Genomic DNA, 15,718 nt, shown 5'->3' on the forward strand with positions numbered 1-15,718 from the left:
AAAAACTGAAGATTCCGGTTGGGAATTCTTTTTAATGTAAATTTTTTTTTCAGAAGGTGGTTGAGCTATAAGGGCTAAAAACTGCCTATTTTTACATGATTTTTATTTTTATCATTTCAGAAGGCTTTCTGAAATGACAGCCTCGATTTCAGAGCAAGCTGTTCTTACTGCACGCCACGGCCACGCTACATTGGGACCTCCTGCAGGGACAAATGCCACCGGGATGGCGTTGCACAGTTAGTTAAGCGTTGGGCTAATGTTAATTAGTCCCCAGTGCCAATTTTCCGGTCCTGCCAGCCCCACCATTTTTGGCGGCTGTTAACACTGGCCTGTGGTGGCACCAGCAGGTTTTTACTGCTATCAAATTTTTAGCCCTAAAACTTTAAGAAATACTCATTAAAATAGGAAATGGAAAACAAGATGTGCAAATGCTCAATGGCCTCCGGATCTCAGGTGGTGCTACAGTAGCAGGGAGCTAGTAAGGATTTGCCAGTCAATAAACCAATGGGTGCGGGCATGTGTGTGGGTGCATGTGTCTATCCAACCTTCTGGCGCACGAGCGGGTTCACACTGGAGAGAGGTCATTCACCTGTTCAGTGTGATTTTAAATTTGTTTATGGGATGTGGGCATCGCTGGCAAGGCCAGCATTTATTGCCCATCCCTAATTGCCCTTGTGGTGGTGAGCCACCTTCTTGAACTGCTGCAGTCCATGTGGTGAAGGTACTCCCACAGTGCTGTTAGATAGGGAGTTCCAGGATTTTGACCCAGCGACGATGAAGGATCAGCGGTATACTTCTAGGTCAGGATGGTGTGTGACTTGGAGGGGAACTTGGAGGTGGTGGTGTTCCCATGCGCCTGCTGCCCTTGTCCTTCTAGGTGGAGGAGGTCGCGGGTTTGGGAGGTGCTGCTGAAGAAGCCTTGGTGAGTTGCTGCAGTGCATCTTGTAGATGGTACACACTGCAGCCATGGTACGCCGGTGGTGGAGGGAGTGAATGTTTAAGGTGGTAGATGGGTGCCAATCAAGCGGGCTGCTTTGTCCTGGATGGTGTCAAGCTTCTTGAGTGTTGTTGGAGCTGCACTCATCCAGGTAAGTGGTGAATCTTCCATCACACTCCTTACTTGTGCCTTGTAGATGGTAGAAAACCTTTGGGGAGTCAGGAGGTGAGACACTCGCCGCAGAATACCTAGCCTCTGACCTGCTCTTGTTGCCACAGTATTTATGTGGCTGATCCAGTTAAGTTTTTGGTCAATGGTGACCCCCAGGATGTTGATGGTGGGGGATTTGGTGATGGTAATGCCATTGAATGTCAAAGGGAGGTGGTTAGACTCTCGCTTGTTGGTGATCGTCATTGCCTGGCTCTTCTGTGGCGCAAATGTTACCTGCCACTTATCAGCCCAAGCCTGAATGTCATCCAGGTCTTGTTGCATGCGGGCATGGACTGCTTCATTATGAGGAGTTGTGAATGGCGCTGAACACTGTGCAGTCATCAGAGAACATCCCCATTTCTGACCTAATGTTGGAGGGGTCATTGATGAAGCAGCTGAAGATGGTTGGACCTAGGACACTGCTCTGAGGAACTCCTGCAGCGATGTCCTGGGGCTGTGATGATTGACCTTTAATCACCACAACCATCTTCCTTTGTGCTAGATATGACTCCAGCCAGCGGAGCGTTTCCCCCCCGATTCCCATTGACTTCAGTTTTACTAGGGCTCCTTCATGCCACACTCGGTCAAATGCTGCCTTGATGTCAAGGGCAGTCACTCTCGCCTCGGCTCTGGAATTCAGCTCCTTTGTCCGTGTTTGGACCAAGGCTGTAATGAGGTCGGGAGCAGAGTGGTCTTGGCGGAACCCAAACTGGGCATCAGTGAGCAGGTTATTGGTGAGTAAGTGCCGCTTGATAGCACTGTCGATGACATCTTCCATCACTTTGCTGATGATTGAGAGTAGACTGATGGGGCAGTAATTGGCCGGATTGGAATTATCCTGCTTTTTGTGGACAGGACATACATGGGCAGTTTTCCACATTGTCGGATAGATGCCAGTGTTGTATCTGTACTGGAACAGCTTGGCTAGAGGCACAGCTAGTTCTGAAGCACAAGTCTTGAGCACGATAGCCGGGATGTTGTCAGGGCCCTTAGCCTTTGCTGTATCCAATGCGCTGAGCCGTTTCTTGATATCACATGGAGTGAATCGAACTGGCTGAAGGCTGGCTTCTGTGATGGTGGAGGAGGCCCATATGGATCATCCACTCGGCACTTCTGGCTGAAGATGGTTGCAAACGCTACAGCCTTGTCTTTTGCACTCACGTGCTGGGCTGCACCATCATTGAGGATGGGGATATTCATGGAGCCTCCTCCTCCTCCTGTTAATTGTTTAATGGTTCACCACCATTCATGACTGGATGTGGCAGGACTGCAGAGCTTTGATCTGATCCGTTGATTGTGGGATCGCTTAGCCTTGTCTATAGCATGCTGCTTCTGCTTTTTAGCATGTATGCAGTCCTGTGTTGCAGCTTCCCCAGGTTGGCACCTCATTTTTAGGAATGCCTGGTGCTGCTCCTGGTATGCTCTCCTACACTCCTTATTTAACCAGGGTTTGTCCCCTGTCTTGATGGTAATGGTAGAGTGAGGGATATGCCGAGCCATGAGGTTACAGATTGTGGTGGAATACAATTCTGCTGCTGCTGATGGCCCACAAGCGCCTCATGGATGCCCAATTTTGAGCTGCTAGATCTGTTCTGAATCTATCCCATTTAGCACGGTGGTAGTGCCACACAACACGATGGAGGGTGTGACATAATAAAACTCACTACGCACTTGGTTTGAGTATAAAGCAAGGCTTTAATCAACTTGTTTCAGAACATGGAGGTCTGGTTGTACTTCACTAGTTCCTGTCTTACAAAATGTCCCTGGGCAAGCTGGGCCCACGCCCGAGTATTTATACTCCTTGGACGGCGCCACCAGCTGGCCGTCCAGTGTTATTTCATGAGTAGTTTCTTTATGATGACGAGATTTATAACAGGGTATCCTCAGTGTGAAGATGGAACTTCATCTCCACAATGACTGTGCGGTGGTCACTGCTACCAATACTGTCATGGACAGATGCATCTGTGACAGGTAGATTGGTGAGGATGAAGTCAAGTAGGTTTTTCCCTCTTGTTGGTTCACTCACTGCCAGTCTGGGCATGTGACAGGTGGTTATGTCCTTCAGGACTCGGCCAGCTCAGTCAGTAGTGGTGCTATCGAGCCACTCTTGGTGATGGACATTGAAGTCCCCCACCCAGAGTATATTTTGTGCCCTTGCTACTCTCAGTGCTTCTTCCAAGTGGTGTTCAACATGGCGGAGTACTGATTCATCAGCTGAGGGAGGGCAGTAGGTGGTAATCATCAGGAGGTTTCCTTGCCCATGCTTGACCTGAAGCCATGAGACTTCATGGGGTTCGGAGTCAATGTTGAGGACTCCCAGGGTCACTCTTTCCCGACTGTATACCACTGTGCCACCACCCCTGGTGGGTCTGTCCTGCTGGTGGGACAGGACAAACCCAGGGATGGTGTTGGAGGAGTTTGGGACATTGGCTGAAAGGTATGATTCTGTGAGAAGGGATTTACTAATTCATCTGGTTGGAAGAACGTGTACCTTGTCAAACAGACGGGAGAGAATGTGATCCGTCTTCCCGCCTGTATCACATTCTTCCCCCATCCCCACTGTTCTCTCCGTACTCTAACCCCAACCAAGTTCCTCACCTTCTCCCCAGAGTTCTTGGCCTTCTTCACCCCCCCCACCCCAGGTTCCTTTCCTCTCCACCCTCCGATCCCCTTCCCTCTCCCCCCCTCCCAGCTCCTCTCCTCTCCCCACTCTCTCTGTATCTCTCTCTTTATATGGCTCTCTGTATATGTCTCTCTCTTTTATCTGTTTCTTTTCTTTATAGTTCTGTATCTCACTGTACCTTTGCTTTATCTCTTTACTAGCTGGAGTACCCGGCGTTGCCGAGGGAACTGAAGAACCCTCTGCCATGTTTATAAAACTGTTTATAAAACTGTTAGGATTGAAGAACTCTTCCTAAGCACCCAGGAGGTGGTTCTTTAACTTCGTTTTTTGTTAATGGGGATCGCCAGTAGCCATATACTCCAGGTTTTACAGTTTTGGGTATGTCTCGCCTGGTCAACAGCTTGCCGTGCCTGAGTCTGGCCAGGAGTCTCTGAGGCTCTGGCTTGGGTATGTCTCGCCTGGTCAACAGCTTGCCATGCCTGAGTCTGGTCAGGAGTCACTGACTCCCCCCTCCCTCTCCCTCCCCCTCCCTCCCTCACCCTCTCTCCCTCCCTCCCTTCCTCTCCCTCCACCTCTCTCTCCCTCCCCCTCACTCCCTCCCCTTCACTCTCTCCCTCCCTCCTCTTTCCCCCTCCCCCTCTCTCTCACTCCCTCCCCTTCACTTTCTCTCTCTCTGGGGAGGGAGGGAGAGAGAGAGAGGAGAGAGAGAGGGGGAAGGAGAGAGAGAGAGAGAGAGAGAGAGAGAGAGGGAAGGAGAGAGAGACACAGAGAGAGAGAGAGGGAAGGAGAGAGTTAGGGAAGGAGATAGAGAAGAGGGGGAAGGAGAGAGAGAGAGGGGGGAAGGAGAGAGAGAGGGGGAAGGAGAGAGAGAGAGAGGGGGAAGGAGAGAGAGAGAGAGAGAGAGAGAGGGAAGGAGAGAGAGAGAGAGAGAGAGAGGGGGAAGGAGAGAGAGAGAGAGGGGGAAGGAGAGAGAGAGTGAGAGAGAGAGGGGGAAGGAGAGATAGAGAGAGAGAGGGGGAAGGGGAGAGAGAGAGAGAGAGAGAGAGAGGGGGAAGGAGAGAGAGAGAGGGGGAAAGAGAGAGAGAGAGAGAGAGAGAGGGAAGGAGAGAGAGATAGAGAGAGAGAGAGGGAAGAAGAGAGTTAGGGAAGGAGACAGAGAAGAGAGGAAGACACCCCGGGGAAGGGGTTGGACTCAGAGCCCGGCCGCAGTGACCTGGAGCCCCCATGCGTGGCCTAGCACCTCAGGCCCGGCCCGACTCACCTCAGTTGAGCTCCCGCTCAGTGTATCTGTTTTCCCCGGTCCCGCACTCACGGCAAGAGAGAGAGGGGGAAGGAGAGAGAGAGGGAGGGGAAAGGAGAGAGAGAGAGAGAGAGGGAAGGAGAGAGAGAGAGAGAGGGAAGAGGAGAGAGAGAGAGAGAGAAGGAGAGAGTGAGGGAAGGAGATAGAGAAGAGAGGAAGGCACCTCGAGGAAGGGGTTGGACTCAGAGCCCAGCCTTGGTGACCCGGAGCCCCCGTGCGCGGCGCAGCACCTCAGGCCCGGCCCGAGTCACCCCAGCTCTGCTGACGCTCCGGCCCGCCGCCACCGCTCGCCGTCTCTCGGGCCGCGCGGTTCTCTCTGTGTAGATAAATAGGAGAGAGAGAGAGGGAGGGGAGAAGGAGAGAGAGGGGGGGGACGCGCGGCTGTATGTGTCTCTGTGTGTATATGCTCGCTGTCTCTCGGGCCGCGTGGTTGTCTCCATCGATGTCTGTGTATCTGTTTTCCCGCTCTCGCACTCACGGCAGGTTTCCCCGCTCCCGCACTCACGGCAGGTGGCAGGACTAGGCCCCGCCCACACATGCCATGAAATGTCCCCCGTGACGCACCATGCTTCCCCCGTAGGATTGGTCAACCATCACGTCACTCAACGCTAATGAGCGGATTTTGTCCATTTTTGGAAAGTTTTTTGTATACTGTCGGAGCAATTTTTGTCTGACCAAAAAGTAAAGATGCCTATGACACTCCCCTAATCATAAGCTTTCTTTTGATATAACATATGTGTAGGTACGCTCTATAACTTTTGAGTTTACCGCGGACATACTGAAAGACAGACAGACAGACAGGCAGACAGACTCATTTATATATATATATATAAATAAAGATAGATAATTCTGTATTTCTTGAAATCTCTACAACTCTCTCTTTGAACCTCTCAGTTTCTCTGCTTGCTGCACTCAGGATCTCCCACAGATCTATTATTTGAGAGAGACATTTTAAATGCTACATTTAAAGAACTAAAGTTAAACAGAACCTGTTCCAAATATACACCACCCCACACTCCTCTCCTCTCCCCCGCTCCAAGCTCTTCCTCTCTCCCCCCGCTCCGATCCCCTGACCTGCTCCACAGGGAGGAAAGCGTGGTTCAGTCCACAGGCCGCAGTCCTGCGGCTAGGCGCATGCATGTTTGGAACCTCCGGTGCGCATGCACAGCCGCAACGTTGGGTGCACATGCGCGGTTCCGGTGGGGCAGTGTTTAGGCTCGACCCCATACAGTGCGCATGCGCAGAAGGATGCAGAAGAATCCTTGCAAATAATCACTCCTGGAAAAATTAGCTTTAAAAAAAAGCTCCCAATTAATAAAATGTTTATTTGCTAAAAGGAAATTCTTCTCCCTCTCAATGATCTTCCAAAGCAATTTTTGAACCAGGCTATTCCTGGTTGTTACAAAAATTGAATCTACCCTAAAACTATCCAATATACCCACAACCATCTTTGAACTAAAAAGTGGAATTCTGCAATAAGTCTCAGATTGGCTGCAGAGCACGACTCTATCAGCGCACCAACTGTTTCCAAATCGTAATGATGCAGAATGCAAACATGTCCAGTAAACACTGCCACAGGTCAACAAATAACAGAAGGAAGAAATCTTTTTTCATCAACAAGTCGCAGAAAGGAAAGGATTGATGTATTTTGTTGGTTTTATGCCATCCCATTTTTTTGTTTAGGTTCAACAGAGCCACTTCCATTGGGAATCTGCGAGAAATTATCCAGCACCTTTCCATTTTAATAACATTAGCAAGACTGTTAGGAGATCCCATATTACACTTATAAGTTGAGTTCAAGGGCAGCACGGTGGCATAGTGGTTAGCACTGTTGCCTCACAGCGCCAGGGACCCGGGTTCGAATCCGGCCTTGGGTGACTGTGCAAACTCCACACAGACATTCTCCCCGTGTTTGCGTGGGTTTCCTCCGGGTGCTCCGGTTTCCTCCTCACAGTCCAAAGATGTGCAGGTTAGGTTGATTGGCTATGATAAATTGACCCTTAGTGTTAGGGAGATTAAATACGTGGGGATAGGGTGGGATATGTGTTGGTGTAGGGGTTACGGGGATCGGGTGGGATATGTGTCGGTGCAGGCTCGATGGGCCGAAATGGCCTCTATCTGCACTGTGGGGTTTCTGTGATTCTGTGATTTAGCAGTGCTGTCAGAGTGTTGCCTGTGTACATTGTATACTGCACTGTCAACACACGAGCAGCATAGGTGAAAACTGTTGAATGCTGAGTCGAATACCATTTTTTCTTCATGTACCATAGCCTCACTGATCTTACAATATGATTCATCAGCTATAATCTGCCTGGAGAAAAGAAGTTATTCTGTTTTTAACTGTGTTCAGGGTGATGGAAAAAAACTAGAAGCATATCTCGTTCAAGGTTTGCTGGTCAGAGGAGATAAATGGCAGTTAGAAAGATTACCTATAATCATCTTGCATTATTCTCTGACTATATAAGCTGTGTCTTTAGGCATCTCTCCACTTCACCTGATGAAGGAGCAGTGCTCCGAAAGCTTGTGATTTCAAATAAAACTGTTGGACTATAACCTGGTGTTGTGTGACTTCTTACATTTGTCCTTATTTAAGGAGGGATATACTTGCATTGGAGGCAGTTCAGAGAAGGTTCACAAGGTTGATTCCTGAGATGAAGGGGTTGACTTATGAAGAAAGGTTGAGCAGATTGGGCCTATACTCATTGGAGTTTAGAAGAATGAGAGGTGATCTTATTGAAACATATAAGATTCTGAGGGGGCTCGACAAGGTAGATGCAGAGAGGATGTTTCCCCTCGTGGAGGAATCTAGAACTAGGGAGCATAGTTTCAGAATAAGGGGACGCCCATTTAAAACTGAGATGGGGAGGAATTTCTTCTCTCAGAGGGTTGTAAATCTGTGGAATTCTCTGCCCCAGAGAGTTGTGGAGGCTGGGTCATTGAATATATTTAAGGTGGAGATAGACAGATTTTTGAATAATAAGGGAGTGAAGGGTTATGGGGAGCGGGCAGGGAAATGGAGCTGAGCCCATGAGCAGATCAGCCATGATCTTATTAAATGGTGGAGCAGGCTCGAGGGGCCAAATGGCCTACTCCAGCTCCTATTTCTTATGTACTACAGGTACTGTGAAACTGGTTTACAGTGACTGTCTTTGGGGAGAAAGGGAGAAAGAAAGGAAAGAAAGGCTTACATTTATATAGCGCCTTTCATAACCTCAGGATGTCCCAAAGCGCTTTACAGCCAATGAAGTACTTTTGAAGTGTAGTCATTGTTGTAATGTAGGAAACACGGCAGCCAATTTGTGTACAGCAAGGCCCCACAAACAGCAATGTGATAATGACCAGATAATCTATTTTAGTAATGTTGATTGAGGGATAAATATTGGCTAGGACACTGGGGATAACTCCCCTGCTCTTCTTTGATTATAGTGCCACGGGATCTGGAGTGGGACTATGAACCCAGACCCTTCTGACTCAGAGGCGAGTGTGTTATCTACTGAGCCACAACTGACACTAAGCAGAGATTTACAGACAAATGTCAGTTTATTGTTGAGAGCATTGTTAAATGGTCACTACAGATAGGTGAGATTTAAGACAGTGTTATCCAAATGTTACCTGATGTAAGAAAACTACTAGGCACTTGGTCTGAGTATTAAACAAGGCTTTAATCAACTGTTACTCAACATGGAGATCTAGTTGTGTCCTTCACTGATTCCTGTTAAAGAATGTCCTGGGCAAGCTGGGCCCATGCCCGAGTATTTATACTCTCCCTGGACAGTGCCACCAGCAGGCCACCCAGTATTACTTCATAAGTCATTTCCACATGAATGACAAGATTCATGTCATTACCTATGAATAGCTCGAATTCATATGTTTCACAAACACATCCCCATTTATGACCATCCATTTCATTTATGAACACCCGACCTCTCTGCTGTCATTTCATGAAGAGGTCAGTTGTTTCTAAGACAGAGAGAGGTTTGGCATTTGTAATGTAGTATATTCTGGAATTGATGGATGACAAATATATGGATGGCTCCCGTGCACACAAATAAGTTAAAGCAGACAATACTATGAGAGTTATGCAAACCCATCTGACATGTGTAACATACCTTGACAACAACAACAACAACTTGCATTTATATAGTGCCTTTAACATAGTAAATCGTCCCAAGGCGCTTCACAGATCTATGGCAGAGAAAAGCTGAAGGTTGCATTGCAATAGAGTGGAGCTGAGAGAAGCCACAAAAGGGAAAAGCCATGTTGTGGTAGCAGGGGTTGAGTGAAGATTGTCAGTAATGGCTGAAAATGTTGTGCTCAAACAGATATAATATAAAGAGACTTAGATAGGGTGGCTTCTTTCATAAATTAACAGGTCTGACTAAATGTTAATATCATTCTCTTTAAAAACGACAGTATTTCTATGCTGAGGCAATCACTAATTGTTGAAACAGGAAAGTTCAACAATAACATTGCAGACATTACCTCGCAGTTAATCAGCTCTTAACAAGCTTTTTTCCCTCTGTTGTCATGACATTTTATGAATGGAAGGAGAGCCTTATAGACAATGATAACACAGTTTTAAAGGGATTTTTATGAAAATTAGCAGATTTTCTTAACAGTTTATACATTGCACCTTCTTGTAATGATTTACACCATGAGAAAGATATAGTACAGTCTATGACGACATCCCCAATTCCACATCACAAACCTGAGGAATTGAAATTGATTATTCACAGCCATTTAAAAAAAAGTTATATTATATTTATTTTAGGGCCAGGCAAGTTCTGCTGGAAAGTACAATCGTAGCAATTTTTTCATGAACTTTTGCCAAGTTACTGTAAATCCTTTCACAATCTGCCTCATAATATTAGTCTAAATAAACAACTGACGCACACAACTTTGTCCTGACAGACTAATGAGTTTCAGCTGTAGTCAGACTCTTACATTTCTCATTCCAGAGTCCTCATTGTTTTAAGCTTCAACAAAGCAGTTTGCAGTGCAACACTTTACAGCATCTTGCAGCTCAGCGAGAAGTTATTACCGTTGCAAGACATTGACACTTCGAGCCATTACCTACAGTTTTGAAACAGACCATTTAACAGCCTGAATCTGGATGTTGTTTGAATACCACTAGGAAGTCGGATCTACCTACCGGGCTCAAAAGAAATGGATTGTTGGATGCTTGGATAATTGGAATCTGTCTGATTTGGGGTGATGAAGATGTATTTGCAGTAAAAGTGACTTTTTAATTTCCATATCTGGATTTCGGCCATTAAGATATTTTTCTGGTGAAAGGGAAACACAGACATAATCTAATCTCTCTGAAATGAGTGTGACAATGTGGCCAACAATTGTGATTTTGTTCACAGTTTAGTGTCTTTGCACTAGTATTTTAAACTGCATGATTCAGGGATAGAAGGGAAAGACAGAAAAACACCCTCTGTCCGCCTTCCAACCCGATGAGTCAACATATCAAAAACAACATTTTAAAATCAATAAGTTGTTAATGAAAGGCCAAATATTGGCATTGCTGGAATAATCAAAGAGGAAATTCTCACTGTTTCTGCTGATAGGCAGTGATGCATAAAATTTGCGGTAATGTTGACAACCTGTTTTTCACTGCATGACAATTGGGGCTCTGAAAACCAAACCAACCAGCCATTAAAGTGCAAATCTGTGTTCATGGCAACACATCTGAATGCACAAATAAAACCAGAAAATGCTGGAAATAGACAACAGGTTCATCAGCATCTGAAAAGAGAAAAGACGGGTTAATGTTTTAGGAAGAACTTGGTCCTTACAAAGGAATTCTAGCCAGATGTTAATCTATTTTTCTCTTTCAGACACTGACAGAGCTGTTGCATATTTACAACAATTTCTGTTGTTATTCCAGATTTCAAACATTCATGTGAATTAGATGCACCTTTAGAGGAGACCAAGTTGTGCATTGGGTTAGGCATCGTCCTTTCATTTCTAAGATCTGGGTTTGAATCCCAGTCTAGGTTGATGGGATGAACCTTCTCTTTCTACTGGTTGTAAAGATCCTATGTGAAATGGGTCAAGACAATTGCAAGCATTTCTTAATAGGGGTAGGTCACAGCAAAAAATTATCGTTTCAGAAATCTTGGGATAGAGAGGCGAAGATCAGCCAGTGTTCCCAATCTTCATTGCTATCCAGTGACCCTGGCCCAAAGTGCACGTGCGTGTGGATATAGTGCTCAGCTGTGATATCCTGCACGACTTACTGTCAGGAAGATAGAAAAGGTAACCAGTGCCTGTGGAACTGTAGTCCAGCAGGAAGTCAGTATTTTCAGGAAGTGAGGTGAGAAAATAATCAAGGAATGAAAATGCACTTCTTAAATCCCAATCTGAGTCTATACTTAAGGACTCATCAGCAAATAACAGTCATATTCATCATAAAATACATCACATTTCCAAATTCAGAACAAAGTTGGCATTAATATTTCAAACAGCCACTGTAACATGGAATTGCAGATAGCAAGATTGTCAGATTGAAACACTCTGTTTGCAACTGTCCTTCAGATCAATCCACATTCTTGGCTACAGTACAAGTAGTCATCCAGTATTGGGCAGGGATATTTATTTGCATCTATGCTTTAGAACCAAGTTTACTCGTCTTCCATAGAAACTCTCACCGGAGCTTCTACTGAGATTCAGTGACATTGCTGGTCCTTTCATAATTCTCAATGATGTATATTGTTGTCCTCCTTTGGATTATGTCAAGGTTATTTATATGGCCTGTTCTAAAGAGTCCAGGCTGTGTTCACAAACACCAAATGAGGTCTGACTGGCAAGTATATTCTACACAGATTCTATGGTTTTGCCTTGTAACTCATGTGAAGTTTAAGCAGTAGGATGACTATACAGGTTGAGCGTCCCAAATCCGGAGTTCCGGAATCCGGAACGTTCCAGAATCTGGGACAATTGGTGGCAGGGGTCCGGAGTCCGTAAAATGTTCCAGAATCAGGACACCCTGAGGGAGGCTTACCAAAAACCGGAAATAGTGCAACCTGGGCCCAGGCATTTCCGGACTCGGCACGTGTTTCTGATGTCCGAAGTCCGGAAATATCGCAACCTGGGCTTGGGCGTTTCTGGACTTCGGACATCAGAAACACATTCCGAAGTCCGGAAAAACCCAAAAACTGGCTCGGCCTCGATCCCGAGGTTGCCGTATTCGGGACGCTCAACCTGTATACATTAATTGCTCTGTATGGATTCCAGTCTATATTAATGTACTGCATTTGAGGTCACCCATACGTGATGTATGCTGAGTGCTTTGAGTTGGTCATTACTAAAGAAATTTGTATAAACCTAAAATACCTGTTGCCTTCTGAGTGATATTGCACAAGATTCCATAGAATATACAGCATAGAAACAGGCCATTCAGCCCAACCAGTCCATGCCAATGTTTATACTCCACTCGAGCCTCCTCCCATCCTTCCTCATCTAACTCGATCAGCATAACCCTCTGTTGCCTTCTCCCTCATATGCTTATCTAGCCTCCCCTTAAATGTATCTATACTCTTCACCTCAACTAATCTCTGTGGTAGTGAGTTCCACATTCTCACCACTCTCTGGATAAAAATTTCTTCTGAATTCCCTATTTGATTACTTGGTGACTATCTTATATTGATGGCTCTTAGTTTTGCTCTTCCCCACAAGTGGAAACACTCTCTCTCTATCTACTCTATCAGAAGCTTTCATAATTTTAAAGATCTCTGTTAGGTCACCCCTCAGCCTTCTCTTTTCAAGAGAAAAGAGACCCAGCCTGTTCATCCTTTCCTTGTATTTCTGGTATCATCCTTGTAAATTTTCATCCTCTCCAGTGCCTCCATATCCTTTTTATAATATGGTGACCAGAACTGTACACATTACTCTAAGTGTGGTCTAACCAAGGTTCGATACAAGTTTAGCATAATTTCCCTACTTTTCAATTCTATCCCTCTAGAAATAAACCCTAGTGCTTGGTTTGCTTTTTGTTTTTAAATGGCCTTATTAATCTGCATCGCTAAATTTAGTGATTTGTGTATTTGTACTTCCAGATCCCTTTGCTCCTCTACCCCATTTAGGTTTGTATTTTCCAAATAATATGTGACCTCTCTATTTTTCTTGCCAAAATGTCATACCTCACATTTATCTGTGTTGAAATTCATTTGCCAATTATATGCCCATTCTGCAAGTTTATTAATGTCTTCTTGTAATTTGTTGCAGTCCTCCTCAGTATTGACTATCTCCCTAATTTGGTGTCGTCTGGAAATTTAGAAATTGTGTTTTAGATTCCAAAGTCTAAATCATTAATATAAATTGTGAACAACAGTGGTCCCAGCACTGATCCTTGTGGGACCGCTCTTTCCACCTTCTGTCGCTCTGTATAGCTACTCTTTACTTCAACTCTCTGCTTTCTGTCTTGCAGCCAGCTAGCTATCCTTTAATTTGAAGTTGCCATGACAAGTCAACACCACAGTTTTGACAATTGAAGACAGGTTATTGTACAGTTGTCCAAATCTTTTGTGACATTTTCTTACATTAAAATTAGCTTCCCAGTCCCTTTTCCATTATGGGAACATCAGGAGGCTTTGCCGATTTGGGTATCTTCAGTCAGTTCATCAAATGTATACTTTAAAAACAAAACACACTCAATGGCTATATATTTTCCCCATTTCTTCCCTCTGTCCACACGTACCTTATGGTTTCCCCCAACCATGATGATAGGCAAGCCACCTTAGGTGTCAGCTGTGGCTCATTTGAAGCACTGTTGCTTCCGAGTCAGAAGGCTGAGCACAAAATCTAGGTTGACCCGCCAGTGCAGTACTGAGGTGGTTAAACAGAGGTCCCCATCTGCCCTCTCAGGCGGATGTAAACGATCCCATGGCACTATTTTGAAGAAGAGCAGGGAAGTTCACCCTGGTGTCCTGGCCAATGTTTATCCCTCAAACAACATCACTAATAAAACAGATCACTGTATCTGGTTATTATCACATTACTGTTTGTGGGACCTTACTGTACACAATTTAGCTGCTGTGTTTCCTACATTAGAACAGCGACAATACTTCAAAAGTACTTCACTGGCTGTAAAACGCTTTGGGACGTCCTGAGGTCATGAAAGGCCCTGTATAAAATGTAAGACTTTCTTTCCCATATCTGCTTTTACATAAGACAATTTAAACAATAGAAGGCATACAAGTGCACCCTTGGTTGACACTCCCTCCCTATATGGAAGTACTTGGCCTCCACTTGATGCTTGCTCCAGCTAATCCGACAAAGATCAAAACCTTTCCACCTGGGCACTTAGCTGGGAAGCAGAATAGCAGATGAATTGGTAGTGTTACATCCCAGTGCAAACTGTAACAGTCTGCCATCACAGTCACCCCAGAAATCGGAAAACTATTTCTGAGCTTAGCTCAGAGGAGGTAATGATGCTAACTATGTGAGCCAATCAGTATCAGCACAGACCACGAATGGCTGTGAAGAGAAAATCCACATCCTGAGGTGCTAACCGGCTGAACACTTCAGTGTCCTTGTAAATCAACAAAATACAAGCCAAGTGATTAGGTCTTCATTTTTGTACAGTCGAACATAAACCTTCACCTAGGTTTCTCAATTTTTAGTAAATGCTCTGGAAAGGGTTAAAAACATATCAGGTTGTACTTTCTTGCTTCTAAAGCTAACGAAAGACACAACTGCATGTTGCAGATCACCCAACATCCATTATATGCTACTGTCTGACCAGTCGTCAGCAATCACAAAGGATATGTACAAGTTCTGGAAACCATCCTACAGTATTATGAAAAAGATAAATTAAAACGACTTGGACAAACATTACCACTGTGCATAAATAGCTTCAGATTTCATGATCTTAAATATGATCAGTTCATTGGTTACAGGTAGCACAGGGCTGAGAGCACTGTAGCCCAGTCAATGATTTCTACAACACAGCACTCCAGCGCTTTCAGTTCAATTAAAAAAATCAGTTCAGTAAATGAGTAACTTTATGCCTTGGTTTTGTAGAAACCTGAATAACAATAACGTGGGGGGCTGCAGTGGCTGGAAGTTATTAATGCTTCAGCTCCATTGCACTTTAGCTTTCTGCAATGTGCACAAACTGCTCTGCAGAGAGCAGAGGAAAGAGTGTAATCAAAACATGAACAAATTGTACCTCTCTGCTTGACGCCAAAGCTCTTCACGTTTCTGTCTCCGCAGTTCACGTCGGTGTTCCAAGTCATCCATCCTGCCTTTTTTTCCCTTTGTTTCCCCTTTGCTTTTGAAAGCACAAAGCTCAAGGTTTTTGCTCACTGGGTGTTCGGCTGAGCCTTAGCTGACGATTATTCTTCCTGTAATGCTAGAAAGCAAAACCCCTCCAAACAGGAAGCCAGTCACAGAGAAATCTAGCTGAAATGCCTTTCCTTCTTTCCAGCTGTGCCAATGAAGGAGGCCTTCAGGCAGGAGTATATTGGCATTCTGATCCCCGCAATCTTTACATCCTACCCCAAAATGAAACAAATTCTGAAATATTTGAGATGGGTGCTTTACATAAACATCCATACTTAAAGTGTCAGCAAGCTCTTAACTCTTTGAGTGCTTTGGTAACTTTTCTTTCTCTACAGTAATAAATCACCCATATTATTCC

The 15,718-nt window shown here is 45.1% G+C and overlaps 1 protein-coding gene across 3 annotated transcripts in view; it reads right to left on the minus strand.

Annotated features, from left to right (window-relative positions):
• Positions 1 to 15,450, minus strand: part of lsp1a (lymphocyte specific protein 1 a) — a 408,262-nt gene extending 392,812 nt beyond the window's left edge. For 2 of the 3 annotated variants that reach the window (XM_086007805.1, XM_086007802.1), the window contains exon 1: positions 15,248 to 15,448. In XM_086007805.1, coding sequence (XP_085863931.1) covers positions 15,248 to 15,318 — 71 coding nt within the window. In that variant the 5' untranslated portion in view covers positions 15,319 to 15,448. Of the gene's footprint in view, positions 1 to 15,247 lie in introns of all 3 variants that reach the window. The other variant, XM_086007804.1, reaches the window with a different exon arrangement.
• Positions 15,451 to 15,718: the final 268 nt, after the last annotated feature.

This window comes from Somniosus microcephalus, chromosome 15 (genome assembly GCF_052327205.1).
Source record: "Somniosus microcephalus isolate GS21.2 chromosome 15, FLI_Smic_1.0, whole genome shotgun sequence".
NCBI classification, from domain to species: domain Eukaryota; kingdom Metazoa; phylum Chordata; class Chondrichthyes; order Squaliformes; family Somniosidae; genus Somniosus; species Somniosus microcephalus.